We start from the raw sequence: 22,726 nt of genomic DNA, 5'->3' as shown, positions 1-22,726 counted from the left end.
GGAAAGTTTGGGAAGAGGTGCTGGCGACTGATGTACAGAGATGTGATTTTGCAGGCATTTGTGTTTTAGGACACCCTGTGTCTCTGTGTATTTAGTGGAGATGCTGCAGTGTCATGTGTCTGATGTGTGTTGTTTGTGTCACTATAAACAATAAAGAAAAATGGGTTATTGGCTATTTCAAGAGGGCCATTATGCCATATAATGCGTCAGTGAAATGCACATCTAATATTTTTAATTTAAAAGCAAGTGTACGTCGTTATGTTTAAAATAGAAACCACTAAAATCAGGTCTCTGTCTTGTTTTTGGCTGTACCAGTCAGGCTCAGTCGTAAACATGAGGGTACGGGCTGGGTTCAGGTCTCAGTTTCACCTTTCTAACACATACTAAATCATGACAGGATCCATTTAGGAGGAAAATGCCACAACCTTAAACGCTAGCGTTCCTCACAGGATGTGCCTTTTCCCTGGTTTCCCTCCCATTATGTGGTTACTGTGAGTGATCAGGTCAGCGCAGAGGTTGACCTGATCACATTCCTGATTACTACTGAGCCGGGTCCGGGCAAGCAGACCCTGGAAAAACCACAGCAGAGTGACGTCAGCATCTCTCTGGTGTGTTGTCAAGTGGCGGCCCCAGGTCAGCGTTGCTATGATCATCTCTCAATGTTACGGCGAGCCTCTTTTCCTGGAAGTGTGTATGTACAGTGGCTTTGGTGACCCATGCAAAGCTAAGAGAATAGACAACAGGTTACACGAGCTGGGACATGCTGGCCAAACAAACATCAGCGCCTCACGCACAGGAAAACCTCGCACTCAGTCTGGGCGATGAACTTTGATAGACATATATGCCTGTAGCTTTATTCAGATTTTTTCAAATAGTCCATTTTGTGGTGCAATTATGACAAAAAAACGTACAGTGCCAGATTTAATTTAGTGCTCTCAGGGTCTCGCTGTTGTGATGCTCTGGATATGTATTTTGGAATAAGACCTTCGCATTCAGATAAAGTTTGAAGTGAAAAATTTCAGTCATAGGCTCAAGTGTTTTAAGCTTCATACCTTCTTCATTTTTAGTTTAGATTTTATTTTATTTATGAGTTTGTTTTGTTGTCAGGATTTCTTTGGCAATCTGGTGAATATATGGTACATAAAGTTACACCAATAACACTAGAAAGCTAATATAATATTGTCCAATATTTAGAAGTAGGCTTTGTTTTACAGCTGATTTGTCATAATACAGACGCCCTCTAAGTTTTTCCCATTTTAACTGCATTGTCTAACAGCCCTGTGGTGATTGTTGTGTAGATATATAAAAGCATAATCCATCCTTTTGTTCTCTGAAACCCTCAAGAATCATCGATTTGTAATATTGCACTACAGTAGTTATTTTTGATTAAGTGTGGTAATTGTCTTTTTTTGGACTCACTTCATATCTGCCTGTCTCATCTGCTCCTACCGCAATTAACAATCTCTACCAGTTCCCAGGATGACTTAACAGCACCCATAGACCGTGTTTAAACTTGTAAAAATTCAGCTGTGGGCTGTACATGCAGGTGGTAAAGCGATAACAATAGAGAAAGTTTTTCCGGTGGAGATCAATAAATGAGAGTTGCCCCCATTACTCTAATTGGAATATATCTTGGGGCTGTACTGTGTGATGGTCTTTTGAGGCTTCAGACGAAGGAGAAAATGTTTTCTCTGCCTCTTTTGTGATGAATTTCTCTTTATATGGTCGTTGAACATCTGTATAGAAAGAAGCTTCTGCTCTATGATTGAGAGGCTGACACCAAAACCTGACATTTATGTTGATGTTTTAGATATTTGAATCATATTTTATCATGGCACCACGTTTTTTGTAGAAACGGTAAGTTCTTCCTTTGCCCAAGTGTGGGAAATCAGGTCTAAGAACATAATGAAGTCAAGGTGTTCCTGAGCAGAATCTTTCCATGAAATCTTGTTATAAAGGACTCGGTTTTAGAGCTCCCAAAAAGTAGAAATCCAGGCCCGGCTTTAGACAAAGAGCAGGTTGCTTCCTTATCTGTGCACTGTCATTTGCAGAGTACGAACAGTACAGCTCGCTCTTTGCTCCAAAGAATGCACTCATCCGTTTAAATGTCTTCGTTAGCCTGCCCTGCTTTCTTAGCATCTGTAAGTATTTATGACTGAGTGAATCTTTGTTGGCTCTGTAACAGTCGACCTCCAGCAGGGCAGATGAAAGGACAGAGCAGGTCAAGTGGAACCAACAACTCGCTCTACTGAGCAGATAAAGAAGGCCTCTGCAGCAGGACAGATATCTCTGAAACACCTGACAGGATACTGGGTTTCCGGCTGCAGTTTTGTTTGGTCACACACTTACAAATCCCTCTTGCATGAAGTTATAGGTTATACAAACCACATATATGGTGTGTATACTTGGAGCGATAATGCGTTGAAGTATATACCCATCAAATGAAAAGAAGTAAGCATTCTCAGTGAATCCTCGTATGTGATGAGACTGTGTGAAATTATGAAATAATCTCCCTTTTTTTTCCTGCAGCTAGCGTTAACTCACCATAACACTGGTCGTTTCTGCTTTAGCTATGCACATTACCACAACCATCTGTCAACGGAGCTGACAGTCTCAGACAAACAGAAACAAGTTGCACTTTGATGATGTAATAGAGAGTATTCATACCAAATCATTTTGACAGAGCGATGACCAATAGGAAAAGTCAACCAATGGTGTAACTTTATCAGCGCCAACTCCATCACTCACTCAGTCACAGTCACAGATGTTCGCGTCCACAGGTCTGGCTCCACTGCTGCGGTCCTGCCAAAAATGCAGACAGACATTCTTTCTACATTTGCCCTTGAATTGCGTTTGTAAGTTTCTGAATCAAACCAAGGCTGAGAAAGTAGAGAAGGTGTTGGAGGTGGTTTTTTGCTTTGTCTTGCTGTTTTGACTGGAGTCATTCTGACAGAAAGTGGGTTGGAGAGCTGTGCCGTGTGTTATGGCTGTCATCTGTGGTTCGTGGAGAACGACAGAAAGAGATGGGGGGGGGTGTCCTGGCTGGTCTGGCATCATTTATGGCCAGAGGGATCGAGGTAGGGATCTACCAACATGCGGGTCTAACTTCTGCACACTGCAAAAAGAATAAGGACTAGGTGTGGTCCTGTATGGCTCTGTGTAATACTGCCCACACTACCTCTGCCACTGCCAGGGCTGAAGTAGTTACAACCAAGTTGCTGTCAGAGCAGAAATATCCACCAAATGCCATATGTTTTTAGAGAGTCTGTTTTAGCTGAGAGGAGTGGTTAGAGGTAGTCTGCCAGGTCATGCTCTGGCAGTTAGAGAGACCTGCAGTAGGTGGCAACATCTAGATTATAATGTTTTTTACAATGAAATGGGAGCATTGACACACACTGAAATCAACTGTGGCATTCGCTGGCAGTGCATTGCAACACCAGTGGAAAGTCCTGATTTGGGGGAAAAAAAGAAAAAACTCTGCTAATTTAGAAACCATTTGTAAAACGATGTAAAATAAATTGGGTGCGTTTTCTCAAAGGCGACCACCTCAGGAGTCACAGGGGGGAAAAAACCCTGCCAACAGGTTGCAGAGAGAAAAAGAGCACAGTTTGGTTTGTGGTTGTTTGGACGTGGTTGATCCAACCCAGACTTTTCCTACCCATGCACTTGTTGGCGTTACACCTGCATTTTTACCCCACACTGCGCAAGTGAAAGTGTGAGATGTCCAGCTTTGAGAAATGCCAAGCAAATTCTTTATTCATAATCTCATAAATTTGAATCGTGATACTTTCCTAATTTTACAAACCTTACTCTGTTGGATATGCAGCCATCTAAACTCCCATGAAAAGGCAGGGGAAACTAAGAGCTAAGAGCACCACTGAAACCAAACTGCTGGAATATACAGTCTGTAAATCCTGATAGACATTCAGGACAAGCTTGATAACATGTCTCTGCTTTCCAGGGTTCAGCAGTAAGGAGGGGCTTTTTTGCTCACATTAAACTACACTTGTGGTCACTTGTTTCCCCTGGCCACCACTAAAAGTACCTCCAGTATATTTATATTCACGTGCTTTCTGTAGTAATCTGATGACTTAAATGTCACGCAAACAAAAAAAGTCCAGTTTCTGTAATCAGGGTAAATGACATGACTAGAGAGACCTGGGTAATATAGTTTCTATCTTTCATTTGCTTTTGAAGGAATTATCCAAAACAATGCATGTGCACAACAAAAAGACTATTTTAGTATCGATGTGGCAGCAGTCTGCGGGCTGAAAGGAAAGATCATTTGTTGTAGTTCTATCCCTGTGTCCAAAGCAATTAAATCCAAAGCCAAGACACATCTGGTCTGGCTCGGAACAGTGTCTCTAAGGCTTATGTCTTAAATATGTAAGGGATGGTTTCCACCAACTGATTTTTAGAGACTTCTAAGCATCACAGAACGAAATTCAGGATCAACCTGAACCACCAGGAGTTACCCTGAACACACACTTTATACCCATGACAAGAGGCAGCAGCAACTTGCCTGTTAACATCATAAACTGTGGATTTGTTTTGCCAGTTTTTTAGTCATTTTTGTGCCACCCAGTGTGTTATACAACAATATAACTATAAATGGTCTAATTTCCTTTTACAGTTTTTTCCTGTTGTGATGACATAGTCCAGTTTGTGTTGTTAAATGTGCATTTTAACAGCATATGACCAGCCTTGGTCAAACCCCCTGCAGTGCCACAGTGAGTGGTCATTTTAAGTTTCTTGGGTTGTCTTGTCTTGGAGTCAATCAGACCTGTTGTGGTCCATGGAAGGAAAAGACTGAGCACAGAAAGATGGATTTCAGCAGAGCACAGTCTTTCTCTTCTGTTGTGTTTGGTTCAGTCATCAGTCTGTCGAGAACCCTGTGGTTTTCTCTCTCTCTCTCATGGCTGTCACTATTCGTCCTACAGTTATATATATATACGTGTGTGTGTTATGATTGATGTGACTCAGTGGTGTTTCAAACCTAAAATATAGGAAGTTTGTGTTAACTACAGGCTAATTGCTTGAAAAACTTTTCTCACACCCCAAACCACACAAATGCATACAGGCAGCGTACACACTCACACCCTTCTCTCTCTCTTAACACACACCTTCACCCTTTCACACACCCACATTCAGACAAGCACAAGAGTTCAATGAACCTTTTTCTTCACATACCAAATATGTACACTTGTACATTTACTGCATCTGCAGCTCAACACACACACTCACGCATACAGTGTACACCTAAGAGGCTACAGCACTCGTCTCACCTTTGTGCAGATCAAAGCAGGGACGAGTCGATGATGAGGAGAAAATGTAAGATGAAGATGTTGGAGGGGGGTTTACAGGATAACACGTAACGTTGTTATGTGACCAGTTGCATGTAACTGTGTGTATCGTCACGATGCAGCAAGGCTGTACAAAAGTTTAGCCGACCCAACAGTAGCGATCAAAGCTAAAGGCAGGCTTTGATTGGACGTACAGATTCAATTCTATTAATTCCCAGCTGTATCTGTAAATGTAAAGCTAAAACAATTATTCGAAATTAATGGACCTGATCCTGTAAGTCGGTGTATGGTTACAGCTTCTCCAGTGTGACCGATTGTTGCTTTCTGCCCTTGGGTAGCAGGAAATTATGACGGGCACTCGTCACACATTTCTAACATATTTAAACAAAATAATTAATCAATTACTCACCAAAATTATCAACACATTAATCAGTAATCTGTAATAATAATTAGTCTCAGCCCTACTAACCCTTTCTGTCATTTATCTAAAAAGCAAATGAAAACAGAGGGGAGTCCTTGCACTGCTTTACACCTACTTTGTTGCTCTTTATAATTATGATAAATTGTCAGATCAGTTCAGGTATACACTTCTATCATTGAGAATGACTTAAAACCGCTGCAGAAACTGTTGAAGCCGACGTGGGGTTTGGTCTTGTCTTGTTAGCTGCTTCAAAGGCAGGCCATAAATTACATTAGTGATAAGAATGGCACCATTTGATCAGGTCAGCAACATCAGTTGGCCATAAAGTTCAGCTTACTGTTTTCTCCCCATGTGCCCTTCATGACCTGCGGCGCTCAAACTCAGTTAACATCATAGCATCAACTTAACAGCAGATTTCTTGGAAAAGTCTTGGCAATCTGAAGGGTTATATATACACTTGCTTAGATGACTTGATGAATGATCTTATTGAAACATGATCTAAATAAGAAAGAATGCTAAACCGGTTAACCATTAAATGACAATATTACTTGACAGGCTGAATTTATTACATTCAAAGATCTGTCCTCGTTCATTTGTTAACTCATAAGAAGTCGATTTTTGCCGATGGCAGTGATGAATGAGTCGGGTCTCTGTTTTACTGAAACGTGAAAGTCAGTTTGTCCGTCAGACACTCACTAATCTCGCCCACTCCCAACATGCGCACTGTATTAGGGGGGCCTGGACCCCCCACATGCCATGAAAATGGGTGATGTCTGTCTTGCATTAACACACACACACACACAGACACACTCTTTTAATTTTCTCACTACAGCAAGCGAGCATTGGCTTGCTCATTTGGGCTGCCATCTCCCTGCGGTGACGCCGTCGTGCCTCTGTCTTTAATGTTTTTACACAGGGAGCGAGCCACTCAGTCTAGAGACTAGAAGATCCAGCTTTAATGCAATAGACTGAAGAATTAAGACTGCGGTGGCTCTGCCAATGAGGAAAGGCTGACTAACGCGCCCAGACATCACACATGTAGAAAGTCCCTCGCTCGCTGTTTTACATTCTAACAATTTCATGGACACAATCATCCAGAGTGAATTACTGTTATTGTGAATGTACAAGTGGTAGATCAACAATATTATGAGCCAGCACTAAAGACTGGCAGCTCAGACTCTGAGTTCTGGCAGCCATAACAAATATTCATGTTCAAGTTGAGAAGAAAATGTAGAAAAGATTCTTTCTACTCAGGGACAACTTTCAGCAGAGTTTGGTTTGGGAGTTTGGTACGAGGTGTCCTTGATGGTTGATGTTCAGGAGCAGTTTGTGGTGAATTGGTTTGGGTCTAGTCCAGTTTGAGCCTCTAAGTCTAATCAAGAACTTTTCCCACAGAGAGTGAGTGAACAGGTCGTCAATCAAACATGATTAATTTCAATGACTATTATCTTGACTATTGAAAACCCACAAATGAACTAACAGTTTGTATTTCTGCAACTAGCAATTATTTTCATTATCAATTAACCTGAGGATTCTTTCTTGATTAATCACTTGATCATTTTGTCTGTAAAGCATCAAAAAATGTGAAAATGCCTTTTAACATTTCCCAGAGCCAAAGGTCACATCTTTAACTGTCCTTGTTTTGTTCAAGCAACAGTCAGAAACAAAAATATGTTCAGTTTATTTTCAACACGTAAAATCCTTACATTTGAGGAGCTAGAACCAGCAAATGTTGGCATTTTTGCTCAAAAAGGACCTTAAAAACCTTTCAATTATCAAAAACATTTGCAGATTAATTTTCTGTCAATCCAAAAAAGTAATAATTTCTGCTCTAGTTCCCTGAGCACTGATCTATACTTACTGGGGGTTCTGGGTGAAATGACAGATCCTCATTTACAGTTTCTTTTCCAATGAGTTCCACACAGTAGGACAGGCACATTTCATAATTGGAGCAGTGATATTACCTATTCTACCCTACTTCAGGTATCAGAATCAGTATTTGGAGAATCAAGGTTTGATTGGTGCAGGTCCATGTTTGTGCTTTATTTAGCTAAATTCATCCAGTTTCTCCATATGGTAACCTAGTTACTATTAATTCTGACTGCTCTGTGTACAAGGCACCTATTCTATGTGTGTCTGTCCATTTTTTTCCTTTTGAAGTTTTTTTTGTGTAGTTTTGTTTTTTTTTTTTACCTCACGCAAATTAAGGGTAAGAGGGTAGAGGGTGTGTCATATGATGTAAAGCCCTCTGAGGCAAATTTGTGCTAAAAAGTATAAATAAGATCAACTTAACTTCTCAGCCAAAAGTGTCTTAAACTTTATCCAGATGGAAAAAAGACTGCAGAGGACACATGTAGATACTTGGAATCCAGGCGTTAATCAGTGCACAAAATATGCACATTCCCGGCTATTATTTACCCCCAACTTTGAGAGTATTTAGATGCCCCCCTCCCTTTTCTGTCATATCAGTCACATCCCCGAAATGAACATCCAGCATTGTCAAGCTGCTTGTCCTACTAGTTGTAATCAACAGTGGAGCCTCTTTGTCTGTGTGGAAAGATGCTGAAAGGAAAGCGGAGTTATGGGAAAGAAGAAGGGAGGCGGGGGAGGGGTGTAGGGAGAAGATGAAATTTGATTGGCAGCGAGTACGAGAATGAGTCACTCATCCAGCTCTCTGGATTTGGAGCTACGGGCCTATTCTGGGCTGTGGTGACACGTGTATGTGTGTATGTATGCGGTTATGTGTGTGAGTGTGTGTGCATGCATGCACACCAGTGTTCACATGGCTCAGTCCAACAGCTGAAGTCACCAAGTTTTCGTTGTTGGCCTAGACACTGTGTGTGTGTGTGTGTGTGTGTGTGTGTGTGTGTGTGTGTGTGTGTGTGTGTCTTTCTATGGTTGTGTGGACACTGTTAAAAACCAGTGTTGTGAGGACATTTTTGCTCCTTGCAACTTCAAAGGGCTGTTTGAGGGTTAAGACTTGGTTTTAGGGATAAGGTTAGAATTAGGTTGAGGTTAGGGTAAAGGGGCAAAAAAAAATGCATTATGTCCTCGCAGCTATAGAAAGACCAACGTTTATGTGTGTTGAGGGAAAATGAAAGTAGTCTAGCGAACAAACCACAACACAGAAGCCAGATTTAAACGCAGATATTATCTCGCTCTCTCTCCTGCTCTGAAGTCCCCTCTACAACAGCACCACCACTCTGCAGATCACTCCAGCTCCACAGTGGTCTCATATCACTTATAAGCTGTTTGTATTATTTTTTTCCAGGGATCACTGGATTCTGGATATTGTACAAGGCAAAATTGGTCTTTCTCTCATTATTGACAGTGGTGCAAGTGCAGGATATGTTACCTAACAATATCATTCAGGGCTGGTGTAAGATGTTAATATTTCTGTGGGACAAGACCTTGAGACTGACTTTATTCATCCCTTAGAGAAAAGGGATTTGTTTTATTCATTACCCAGATATGTTGGTCTTTCCCTTCTATATCCCCCGTGATGGCACCTCAGGAGGTCTGGTACTTTCTCTCGCAGTGATATTAGCCAAAGCTTTCCGGTTAAAGGGTGGTCTCCTTGTTCGTTCTGCCTGCCAGCTGCCCAGTGTGATGTTATTAATCAGCAAAGGAGGCTGCCTGACTGTGGAGCTGGCTGGTTTGTTGGGTTTAACATTGGTTGACTTCACTCTGCAGGGTGTCAGCCTGCCTTATTTCCTGCAGACAATGTATCATAAACATGCACAACAGTGTGTGTTGCTGTGCAACAGATAAACCAAATCTGTTCTGCCTCACTGCACCCCTGCATGGAGACAGTGGAGTCATATCACACTCTCTCTCCTGTCTTTATTTCTGTGTGTCAGTCTCTTGTTCTTTTTCACGCTCACTATCATTCACAGAAACACACATTTTCTTTCAGTGAAATTCCATCCTGACTGTAGGAAGTGAGCTTGAGATCTCCAGCGAGGCAGTCAGGTAGCCAGGAGCTCATTACAGCCAAATGTTTTACAGGGTTGTCATTTTCTGGAAGGAAAGCATGCTCAGACGAGTTCAGAAGCACGTGTACATGCATGTATGTGCTCTTCCTCTCTGGGAATATAGGCCTGAAGCTGATGAATCTCCAACCTTGGCTCAGGCACTGCAGATTAGGAGATTGAAGTTTGTGCTCTGAGATGATGTGATTGTTTAGGATTTTTTTTTTTCTTTCTTGAACTCAGTGTGTTGAGCATTTTTGCCTTCCCAGTGGAGCCACAAGTGCTTAAATTATATGTTTTGATGAGACAGAAAGGTGCATCCATTAAATGATATATTAAATGATGACCACAGTGACATGATTTTGATATCCTTAAATCGGCTGTGTAACCCAGAAGCCCTGCTGAATGCAACAGGAGGTTCCCTCGATATCACAGTGTAATAACTGACTCTCAAATCCACACACACACACATTCACCGAGCCTGGGGCTGGCTTAATCACAGCCTTGGCTGCCTCCAAGGTGCTGCGGCGTTCTCCAGGACGCGACAGGTTTCTGTCTGGCGAGGTTTGGGTGGCCGCCGTGTCACAGATTAGAGTGGCTTAGCTGTCTCAGTTGTAGCAGAGATGGTTTATACACTTAAAGGCTTCATTTTTGCTGTCCATGGCTCTACTGTTGTGGCACACAGTCAAACTCCTCGCTTCCTTCTAACTCTTCTGCAGATTTGAATATACAGCAGTGCAGCTGTCTGTGCTCGAAAACCACTCATCCCCCAAATAGTTAAACTTTGCATAGTTTGGATTGCTCACAGTCTACGTGAAGCATCGATCACAACACAAGCTATTTGGAAGATGGATTTCTGAAAACAACCACATCATCCCCAAGAGAACCAGCGGCCTGATTTAAGCCATGCGCTGTCACCTCATTGACGGTTACATAAAGCTCCAGCAGAGCTCTCAAATCTGCCAACAAACCGAGCGTAACTCATCATCAGCACAAATTTAAGTCATTAATAACAAATCGTCTCCTGGCAGCAAATGGACTGTGCAGCCCTAAATCTCACCACTTGATCAGCACAGATATTTAGAGACTTCAGACTTTTTAAACTTAGTCTAAGACTCCCATAGAGAAAATTGGTGTATTCAATCTCGATTCAGTTTTTCTGCCACCTTTATCTTCGTCTTTATGTGCTTCTGAGTTCCTTCATTGAAAATACTTATTCACACACAGCTTTCTCTTTTCCTTTGGCCTCATATTACTCTGCCAGTCTCTTTGCTCTTTGTTCCTTGGTTGAGAAATGATTATGCAAACACACATTTCAGCTTACATACAGATACAGATCTCTACCCCAGTTTAAGACCATTCTGAGTTTTTTTTAGGCCCTCATTCTGTCTTTGTGTCTGTTTATCTCTCCTCCTCCCTGACACTGACCCTGTCTCCCCTCCTTCCTCCCCTCGTCTGTCTTTGTCAGTCTGTTCATCTGTCTGTCTCTCTGTATGAGCCTTATGTAATGGAGGCATCATGTGAGAGCCAAGGTGAAGGTTTACGCCGTGCACCTGCGGACAGCCATCCTCCTTTTCCCTTTGATCTCTGCTGGACTGTGTTTCTTCTTCTCCTTCTGCCCCCTCTCTCTTCCACTTTTCTTCCTCCTCCTCCACTCTACCTTTCCACCTGACTTCCTCCTCGCCCCGTCTGTTTCTCTCTCGACTCCTCCCTGGCTTTAAGCCACTGGCTCCTCGAATCTCAGCCCCATCCTTTAAGGGTAATTATGAGATCATCTCAATGAGGAGCAGAGGGTTTTTAAACAGTACTTTGAGGCTCAGGACTCCTCAATAAAGCAGTGTTAGATTGTCTGTTGTGATCCCAGCATTGTAGACAGGTAGTTTATACAGCGAGGCAAAAATGGAAACCTAAATAACCAGCTCCTGTCCAGATTTTTTTTCCATTAGATTTTTTTATTTGTGTTTTCTTTCTCCAGAATTTAACTTTCTGCACATGCCAGTAGCGTTTACGCCCAACGGAGATTCCCCGTTTCCTGCTCTGTACCCATTTATTTCCTGCCTTTCTGTGTTGTCCTGATTCCATCCCTGATAAACCCCATCCAGATTTCAGTAGCTAGCCAGCCAGCCAGCCAACCGCCCCTCCACCAGTCATTTAGCCTGGCCTCTTACCTCTATGTGTCGCTCTCTGTGCCCCTGAATAATCACCCTGCAGACAGACACAGACCGACCTTTCCAGCAGCTAAATATAGACCCACCAAAGAATAGGAGGAAGGGAGGGAAAAATAAATGGGGGGGACAGATGGATAGATGGAACAGCATTTTAAAGAAACTTGCTGGGGGAGAGCAAGAGACGTAGAGGAGGAGGCCGTTTGTGTTTAGTCTCAGCGCCTGCAGGCCTTCTGGACAATACCCCATCGATGGCTATCGGTTATTATGAGCACTATTCCAACTGCTGTGACGTCAGAGTTCCTGAGAAAAGCAGACCTGTGTGTTAAAATCCCCTCACCCACTGATTGCTGCTGCACAGATCCTGTGTTTCTCTTGGAAAGGAGAATCGCAGGTGGCTTGGAACTGCAGGCTAATAGTAAATGAGTTTTTCTAGCCTGTACTTGGCTATATATAGAATCCAGCGAAGCCTGAAATGGTGTGTTTCACCTCCGCCTAACAATCAGAAATTCTTCCTGTCTGGAGCAGAGCTTGCCAGATAGTACGAAGGCCTTTGGGTTCATTTGTCTGCTTCAGTTTTCGCTAGCTTGCAGCTCTGCATTCAGAGCATGTCAGTGCCATAGAAGCTGTAGAACAAGTTGTATATAATACTGTTGCACTATAACATTTACCTGGCTGCTGATAAGGAACCATTTAAGTCACGTGCACTGTAATCTGTAAAAGCTCTGCCAAGTTCATATGTTGGCATTACGTTTGAAAAGGACCCAAATCATTTTTTTCCACTTAGGATAACAGCCCATTTACAACCCTATAACACTCTTGTAACACTTTATATATAGCTCGAGCGTAGATGAAAGCAGTTACATTGCTACTAAAGTCACACACATAAATTCATGATATATACATTCTTTTGCAGGTGAACCAAAAGAGATGGAAGGACATGATAAACTCTCCACAAAGCCAAACTACATTTGTTAAATGGTTTGCCCCAAAATTAGATAACTGCTCTCCCTCCATGCTGAGTATGAGATAACAAGTCACACTTTGTGCTTTATATGTAAATTCCTGTGTTGCCTATCCTCACACACCAGATGATGCAGAAAATTTAAGTTGTATTGATAACAGTCATGTTTAAACACAGTTTCCATAAAAGAGATTTGTTCATACAAAGTTCTGGCTACAGACAACGTGTCTCAGCCATGTAAACAAACTTTCCTGTTTCCTTGTTGCTCTCCCACTCTCTCATGTATCTATAGATGCCATCTACGATCTGTTAATCTCTTGTTTTGACTCACATTACGTTAACCAGCAGCTGTAACAGATGCACCTCCAACTGGGCCCTCAGTTGTGCGTCTGTCAGAATGCCACGCAAATCAGCTGTGCCGACGGACTTTCTGCATCCACCTCTCTTGCTATGAAGGCGCTGTCTCTGATTCATCTTAGAAGAAAAACCCTGATTGTGAATGAATGGATTTAATCTGCCTTCTGAACAAGAATGTAATTAATGTACAGTATTTTAAGCTTGAATTGAGCTGTGTGGATGTGAAAACTTGGTCCCTCAGTGCTGTCGGGGCAGGGCAGTTTGTTGCGTTTCCATTGTAAACACAGCGTGACAGTGAATCCTGAGCTGTAGCGAGAGGTCTCCACTGGTTAGACGGATCACACCCTCGCACTGCAGGTTCCTGGATCTTTGCCAAAACTCTAAACTCTTTTGGCGAGTTTCTGTAATTGAATCATATTTTGTCTTGTTTGTCGTGACTCGGCCATTTATTTTTAGAGCTAAAAAGCTTTTGTTGCTAGGAGACTGTGCGTCTTAGGAGAGGCTGAGCGAGGGAGGGACAGAATGAAAGAGAAAAAGAAAGCAAGAACAGAGATGGCAGTGGTGTTGAGGGGGAGAAAGGCGGAATCTGTGAAAGCTGAACGACAAATGAACAAGATATGAGTCAGCAGGGACATCTGCAACACACACATGCGGTGGGCATGGTTGCTATTCCTGTGTTCTTTGTCTGTGTGCTCTGTGCACCCACGCATGAACCCACTTACCTCTCCCCACTAACCTGTGTTGTGCGTCTGTGTACTTCGTGTGTGTGAGTGTGAGAGAGATATTAGCTCGCCCACTTTGATTTAATACACTCCTCCTGTGTGTTGCATGCGTCTGTGCATGTGCGTATATGGAAGAGTACTGCATGTGCATCTGTGTTTTTCTGCAGCAGTCACCATTGTACCCCCGGTAAACAGCTGTGTGTTGTATCTGTGTCACAATGCCTAACCTGTCCCCACTGACAAGAGCCTTATTGTCATGTGCATGAATCATATGCTTGGACCCCAATTAGTAATCTGCCTTTAAATGGCTATTATCAACTATCACAGCCAGCTTGTCTGTCTTTTGGCTCGATCTCCTTGCACCATAGGAGATCAGATAGCAGCATGTGGTTTATTAGTCATTAGGAGCGGGTCTGTTTTTTTGGGATATTTTTTTCTCTTCCTTAAGACGCCTTTTGTAAGATATTTTTTTAGCATGTTAGCTGCCGCCTTCAGAAAAAAACAAGCGCTAGGCTGTGAAACTGTTTTAAGAACCACCGTATTTGCAAATTTGGAGAGTGAATGTCACACATCGTCTTTCTTATACAGTGTTGAGTCTGTTTCTGCTAAATTCCCATTGTCATAGAAGTTCTTAAAAAATACAGCAAATCACAAGTCACATATATCACCCTGATTTCAAATGCGGTGATGTGATGTCCCAGTGTGTAAATAAGCATAATGTATTCATGGCACGCTCATCGAAAGACACATTCTCCAGCAAAGATGCATCTATTTGTACAAAGGAATTATCCTAAAATACATATAATACGCAGCCTTTAAATATGAGAACATCTCTGGAGTATTCCCATGAATCCCACGGGACATAATGAATGAAGGGACCAGTTGGGAAAAGTCGACAAAAGAAAGGATGCATCTCTGCCCCACAATTCTTGCAAAATTCAGTTTCTGTTGGACAACACAACGTCACAGCTTGAAGCTCTTAAATCCATCTTAAAGGGGGGAGAGCACATTGCAGTTACTCAACTTGTGCGTGTGTCGCCATTATTTAGCCAGACGTTTGAATCACAGGGGAGCTTGCAGCAATGTCAGAGGCAATGTGCCTGTGCAATACTTGGGAGTTAGGTTGCTTGGTAAGTTTAAACTCCAGTGGCAGTATGGACTGTTTGTCCATGCACTAAACAAATCAATAGAAAGCTGCTTTTGGCACTTAGTCACTTGAGTTGTAGTTGACCTTTTGTTGTAGTGTGGAAACACTGGATTGTAAACACTAGATTTTGCATAAAGTGAATATCTGTGGCTTCTTTCTCTCTGTATGAGTGGCATTCTCATAGGTTTTGGTTTCCAGATTGTCATTTGTTGTGGTCAGACTGTCCCACTTATAGTCAGTTATGTACTACTACTACAACTACTGCTTCTGCCACCACTTCCTCTACTACTACTACTACATATTAATGACATTTGCAGATGCAGCTGCACACCTGATGATGGACTTTGGTTTCACAGTGTCCAACTTGGTTAGTTTTTCCATTCCACTTTGACTCCATTTACACCTGCTATTAAAACGTCATCTGTGTCTGGATAAGGGTAAACACATTGCTGGTGTATCTAGGTAAGTTGTAAACGTACTCATCTTTGTGGTCAGAGCTTGATCGAACATATCAGAGCATTACGATTGATATCAGCAGAGTCAGCTATTTGTTCATAGTGTTTTTTTGAGGAAGAACCACCCATGTTGGTAGGAATGTCGTGACTCACACTGGAGTTTCTTGTCCACTCAGCTTCACAAAAAGACTCGAGCACAATCCATTTCCACCAGTTGTTGCTCCCTTAACTGATCCATTGTTGAAAGCAGCTACATATGCACAAAAATGACCTGGTGGCAGCTGTGTTGCTTCTGACAAAGAGGCTGTTAAAAAATATAATATATATCATTTTTTCACTGTTGAAAAGTAACTAATAGGTATAATTTTAAACAAACTGACACCTGCCATTTTTGTTTTGTTTTCTGTACAGGTTTAATCTCAGTAAGCACACAGTAAAAGACAATGACCGCACATATTGTGTAAATGGAAAAGTCATAATTGATTTAATCACCATCTGGGCACCATATCCACATACAGTTTACTTTACACTGGCATCTAGTTGCCAGGTGTGTCCTCTTTTTTTCTCCCCCTTAAACTCATTTACAGCTATTTTTTTCTTCTGTTTTTATGTCATCTTATCTGTTTTTCATCTGGTCTCAACAAAATAATGAAACAAACAATTCCCTGTTGAACATGCCAGATTGTTGGTTGCATACACTCACACACCGGACCCTGATCATATACTGGGTGATGCAATGATTTTATATTGTGCGTGATTGTGTCATGCACTGTCATCAGACTCAGGTCAATAGGCCACATCACGCCATTGTTATAGTCTGTCGGCCTTGAGAATATCATTGTTAACAGTTCACTGTCACTGCTGTATAGATATGAGAGGCTTTATGGAGTGTGGGAAACTGATTGTAACCTTGGTATTTAGGATAGTGTGTTTCTTTTAGAGTTACATAAACACATATACACACGCACACGAAATTCAGCATTGTTATATTGTGCCCATATGTTTCCCACCCTCAGCTTTCTCAGCCTGATTGCCAAGGCACATCTGGTCCTAATGAGGTGTGTGTGTGTGTATGTGTGTGTCACTATGCCTTTGCTATTCAGCCTTTCAGCCTGGCCTTGTGTTGAAGTGGTGTTGAGTCTTTTACTGCCACCCACTGCTTTACAACACAAAGCCTATACTTTTAACTGTTGGATAATAGTGTGTGTGTGTGTGTGTGTGTGTGTGTGTACTTGTGCTTGTGTGTTCTGATAGCAGTTATAAAACCATAGCTTATATTTTGTCTGCTTGTATCTGAAGGCCTGTTGATCTTTTACAACAGTGCTGATTTTCCAGCTTTTGATGCCGATAGCAGTGAGGTTCTTGATATGACTGTGGTCTGTGGGAACAGATTTAGCCGAAATGCTCATCTCCAGCTTTCCTGGAACCACTAGATCCACTTTGCAGGAAAGCCATGTGTTTTGGATTTCAATGTACATATTTCATCCAAAGTTTCATCCTTGATTCTGTGGCTCCCAACAGTCTCATGTCTTGTATCCTTTCACAAAAGCTCCACTTCAGCAAGTCACTTCTGTTTCTCTGCCTCTTCTTCTTTACTAAACTTTTTTCAGTCTCCACAAAAGACAACCTTCAGACTGTTTTTTTTCTTGTCGTGTCCTTCTTGTCTTTGAATTTGCCTCCACCTGAACACCTTCTCTCTCCTCCCACCCTCAGGGTTTGCCTTCCCGGAGTGGGCCTACAAGCCCGAGTCGAGCCCGGGCTCCAGACAGATCCAGCTGTGGCACTTCATCCTGGAGCTGCTGAGGAAAGAGGAGTACCACGACGTCATCGCCTGGCAGGGAGACTATGGAGAGTTTGTCATCAAAGACCCAGACGAGGTGGCCCGCTTATGGGGGGCTAGGAAGTGCAAACCACAGATGAACTATGACAAGCTCAGCCGAGCACTAAGGTGAGGGAAAGTGGGTGAAAAAAGGATGAAAGAATCAAGGGATCACACTTTCACATTAAAGCCTATATTACAGTTTTCAAATTCTGGATGCTGTCTTTTAAAGCATAAACTCTACATTGACATAAGAGACCGAATGTATGTCCAGCCAAACTGGTTCATTCATTCATTGCTGATTTTAAGTTTCAGGAACTAGAATCCTGTTGGTTTTGAACTCCAGATGAACTGTGATAAACTCACTGAGGCAGACAAGGTCAATTTAAAAATAGATCCAATTTGTTAGCTGTGAGATAACAGTACAGCAGACCACAGGGTTAAGGATCTCTATCTATTCACACACAACAGAATTGGAACATAATTACTTTTTTGCTTTCTCTTCTGTTCCTCCACACTGTGCAAGGCTTTAAAAACAAGCTAAAACAGATTTTCAAAAATGGAAGCTGAAGAATAGAAAGATGAGGGCAGTATTGATTCTTCTTATTTCATTGCCATAGAGTTTCATTTTCCTCATTAGCATCGGTTATGTGCAGTGCTGTCGACCTTTGAGCTTGAGCTTATATATTTTTTCGTTTCTTTTTTAAAACTCGCTCAGGAGTAAGTTGGAGCTTAATTTTAACGGCGTGGAATGTGTCACAAGACAAACTGGTGTTTTTGTTGTTGTGAGCAGCGCATCTGCGCCGTGTGCTAAAACTCCGGGGTGACAGCCGATTTAGAAACACACACCTTCACCCTCCGCGGAGCACATGTGGGATGCTGCAGAGTTTTATTTAGCTGCCAGTCTGTTCTCTTGTCGTTATGTACACAAACACACATGCACATGCACGCAGCTAGTCATCGGTGTCGCCTCCTGTGTTGTAGGTTGGTGTGGGTTATAGTTTGCCATGGTGATGACTAGTTACACTGCCTCGTCACCACACACACACACGCACACACACACTCACACACACGCACCCACTTACACACACACACACACACACACACATACACTTAACACCTTGTTATATGTCAGCCCTCCTCCAGCCCATCTGTGTCTTGTTTGTTGCTTAAACCTTTTTATATCCTCAACTTATCCTCATATGACTGCATATTTAAAGACGCCCAACCTCGTTTTGGAATATATTTGTTGATCAGAATGTGATCGTGAATTTGGAGAGTTATGTATGATGCTGATGTAACACATTGATTTTGCAGCTTTGTTTATTTATTTGCTGGTTTGCTTTACAATACAGATAGAGATTGTATGATAGGTGGAAGCAATGCAACAGATAAAGCTAATTTGCTCTCCCCTTTTTTGATCAGTCAAATTGATTTATTACATTTTCTTTAGACGTACTTAACATTTAACCATGTACATCCATCACTAAATAAGAGTTTTACATTAGTGTCATAACAAATCAAATCATATTCAACTCAATAGAAGCATTTTTTTAAAAAGCCATTTGTATGTTTTGCTGTTGCTGTGTAGCTAATGTTAGCATTAACAGCTGTTTACTTACCAGTCTGGAGGAAACATAGCAAGGTGAGCATCAAATTTCATTCCTTTTCTCACCAAGAGCTGTCACCAGTTGAGTAGCAAAGCCAATGTTTTACTTCTATTTCTACTCTACTTACAGCTCAGCTTGGCTCAGCTTGGCTCAGCTTGGCTCATCACTTTCTGATAGCGACTCACTGCAGCGTCCAGACTGCCCTGAAGAATTAGCACTGAGCAGAGGGCATATTCTAACCTCTTGTATTGTAAATGCAATAATGGCTGAAGCTCTTGACATCACCACCACGTTCAGCAGCAGAGAAAACTTACTAATAGCCCCTTTAAAGTAAAACAGGGACTTAAAATTGACAGATTTAAGGTGCTTAACTTTGATGTTTCATGCTTAATTCATCACTTGCCAATTAATATTTATAATTTCTGGAAAAAGGTTTTGTATAACAAAAGGGATACATTTGCTTTTAACTGGAATAACATTATATCAGGAAATGTTTGATTTGTTTATCCTTTATTGCAACAGTACCCTTTAGGCTTCATTTGACACCTTCAGAGGAAGGAATTAGGATTTGGTGATCCTTAATTATTTGAAACATATCAAACCTATCACTAATACACAGAAATAGTCCAAAAACTTTGATCTCCAAATTACACACTGACATTAAACAGCTTGTATCCTTAAGAAGGAATTAAGCCCACAAAGGTTTAACAGTATATTAGCAGTCGCTTTCTCTCCAGCCGCAGTGAGAGTTTCACATCAAGGACAAGCTGGAGCCAAACTTTGTAGTGAGTGTCTTTTCTGTGGTTTGTAAACTTGAACTATATTTGAAGGGCTGTTAATTAAGTGTGAAGTCTTTGGAGGAAAGTTCTGTCTCTGTTAGATGTGAAGTCTTTGATTGATGCTTCTCAGCGTCTTTGAAGTGAGCATGCATTGGTACACACATGTGCGTTCATTCATGCATATACACTACGTGTGTGTGTGTGTGTGTGAGTGCCTGTGAGTTTGTGTTTCCCGTACGTCTACGTGTGTGTTCAATGCATAGAGGTTGAGTCTATACAGTCAAAGTCCTTTCTAGTTTATTTGAAGGAAGTTCAAATGGTCTTCAAAGAGCAGGAGGCCACGAGCGGGTCTGGGTCCGGTATGTGAGACTGGCTGTCACATATTGACTCAGCGCTGTTTGAATGTGTGTGTGTTCCTTTCACATGTACGTGCCTGGCCGTTTCCCCCCAGCTCATTCAAAGTGCTATCCATCTATCCACACGTCTGTGAACATTATGTCCCTTCAGCTTTTACTGCTTATACAGGCCTGATACTGTTAACGCCCACTCACACATACTGCTGTTTACCTCCTGGACTCTGTGTGTGTTCGTGTGTAATATGTATTTTGATTTTTCTTCTCAGTCGTTTCTGCATGCAGGGTGTTTTTTGTGTTTATGCCTACTTGCACTGTACTTGTTCATTTCCACCTGTACTAACTTCTCAAGTACTGAACCACAGCACACATTTAAGGGTGCTTTCACATCAGAGACCTGGGCCTGAGTCCAAGTACACTTGAACGTGAAGTACAGTTCGTTTGATTAGCGTGAACACTTTGTACGAAGCAATCATACCTAACATGAAAACGCTCTGACTGTTTGCCGTTTAGCTTGAGGCTTCAAACTTCACATCAGGGGGAGATCACTTTCTTTTAAAGCGCTTACTCTCAGACCTCAGGTTAATCACTAAAGCACTAACTGAGTTAAACTGATCAATTAAAGTGATCTGTGTGTGTAGTGTATTAGCTAAAACTACCTCAAAAATCAAACACTTTTTACAGGTCAATATAATTATAATAGTTAATGTGACAATTATTTTCTCGATTAATCGTTTAGTCTAAAAGACTGTTTGAAAATAGACGAAAATTCATCACAATACATCAATACATCACATTGCTTTGTCTGACCAATTGTCCCAAAACCTAAAGACATTTTTTAAACAAAAAAATCCTCACAAATCATAAACTGGAACTTGGGAATGTTGTGTTTTTGCTTGAAAAATTACTGAAATGATTGATCAACTAATGAATTAATCATTGCATCTCTAGATATTTAAGTGGGACATAATGTTCTTTTAAAGCTAATGTTCTCAGGTGGCAAGTTAATCTTATTTTTCAGGTTATTTTGGTTGAAAAGATGCATTTGTTAGAAACATATTAGTTAAGACCACTTCAAAAACTCAACCACCTCTTACAGATTAACTGTGATTACTTTCATATGTTCAGCCTGCATTGTATGTTCAGTCCTGTTTGTCTGCTCCTTTGTGTATTTGTGTGTGTGTGTGAGCCTGTATTACATGTAGTGGTGTGGGTGTGCGTAGTAGTCGCCTCTGTCAGAAGAGGCCCTTCACTCATTGAGTCATTTAGGAGCTGGATGAGCTCCTGGTTCAAACTCTCCTGCTCTACTTTGTTCTCTATTGTACCAAACTCCAGTGACTAACACTCTGGTCACACTGGAGCAGGGATACAGCTCCACCATTGTGACTAATATTTCATCCATATCCGTATCCATTGTGTTTTTTAACTGCCACTACTAGTTTGACTTTTTTGTTTTACATGAGCTTTACTGTGGTTCAGGGCTGTAGTGGTGCACAAAATTCAAAGTTTTGTCATCCATTTTGATGCTGTGTAAAAAGGCTAAAGAAGGTCCAACATGAATGATTTTTACTTTGCAAAGTTAGATTACATTTTGCAAATACATCCTAGGATTTGTTTTATTCCTCTTGAAGGACAAAGAGTAGGGTTTAATGAGTTATTCTGTTCCCTATTTACCTTTTTACCACTGACGTTTCACCGGCACTTTGTCTGTTATGTATGTATGTATGTATGTGGCCAGAATTGAACTATTAATTTTGTTAGATGGATAGGTATATAAGGAAAAATAGATCAGTGGATGGATAAGTAACCAGACTGAAACACACTCTGCTTACCTCGTATTATTTTTACATTCAGCCTTTTCTTCTCCTGGAGACAACAAGAGACCATCATGCAACTTTTTATTCAAGAAAATCTTGTTTATGTGCAAATTTAGCCACTGGGCTCCTCTCTGCTTGATTCTACTGAAAATGTTGAATAACGTATTACATTTCCCAGAATGAAGTGGCCATTCACAGCTGAATGAGAGACACTGAGGTAGAAGTTTTTATGTAAGGAAACATGAATGCGGTTTGGTCCTGAGGCTATCGGTGAGTCACAGGGAGCCATTTTATCATCTTTTAGATGAGCTGTCAACGGCTCTCTATTCACTCCTCTACACCACTCTGTGTATTGACGATGACTAATGCACAGTTACTAATGGAGCCGCCAGGCTAAGACCAAAGTCGTAACGGCTGTCTCACTTCCCTAAGTAATCGCAGTGAGAGTTTGAATCTAACCGTGTGTGTTCACATTGTGAGCAGCTTGTTTAATTGTGTCTTGTGCACAGAGTAATGTAAAATTACCACGCATAGAGGTGGAGTTTGAAGAGCTGCATTGTGTTTCTAATGTTTCAGTTTTGTCTTTGCAACATTTCATTGTTTTGCTGCTTTAAAGCAACTTAATGTAACTTTGAGTCAAAGTGGTTAGAGGTTTTCATGTGCGGAAAACAAAGCCACTAAATCACTTGACCGAAGCTCCAACTGTAAAGCCCTACTCACTGAACTGACACGAACAGGGTATATTACCTATCACTCAGTTAGAGGGAGATCGTACCTGATCACAGAGGAAGAACAGGTGTTCAGGAAGCAGAGAGGATCCATTCTCCCTGTTACAAGTCAGTG

At 41.6% G+C, this 22,726-nt stretch overlaps 1 protein-coding gene across 1 annotated transcript in view; it reads left to right on the top strand.

The window, feature by feature from the left end:
- The window catches only part of erf (Ets2 repressor factor), a 36,554-nt gene that overhangs the window by 4,411 nt on the left and 9,417 nt on the right, over nt 1-22,726 (top strand). The window contains exon 2 of the mRNA XM_018674129.2: nt 17,219-17,453. Coding sequence (XP_018529645.1) covers nt 17,219-17,453 — 235 coding nt within the window. The remainder of the gene's footprint in view (nt 1-17,218; nt 17,454-22,726) is intronic.

This window comes from Lates calcarifer, linkage group LG3, assembly GCF_001640805.2.
Source record: "Lates calcarifer isolate ASB-BC8 linkage group LG3, TLL_Latcal_v3, whole genome shotgun sequence".
NCBI lineage: Eukaryota > Metazoa > Chordata > Actinopteri > Centropomidae > Lates > Lates calcarifer.
Note: the sequence above shows the minus strand (reverse complement) of the source record. Positions and strands in the feature narration are given on the sequence as shown.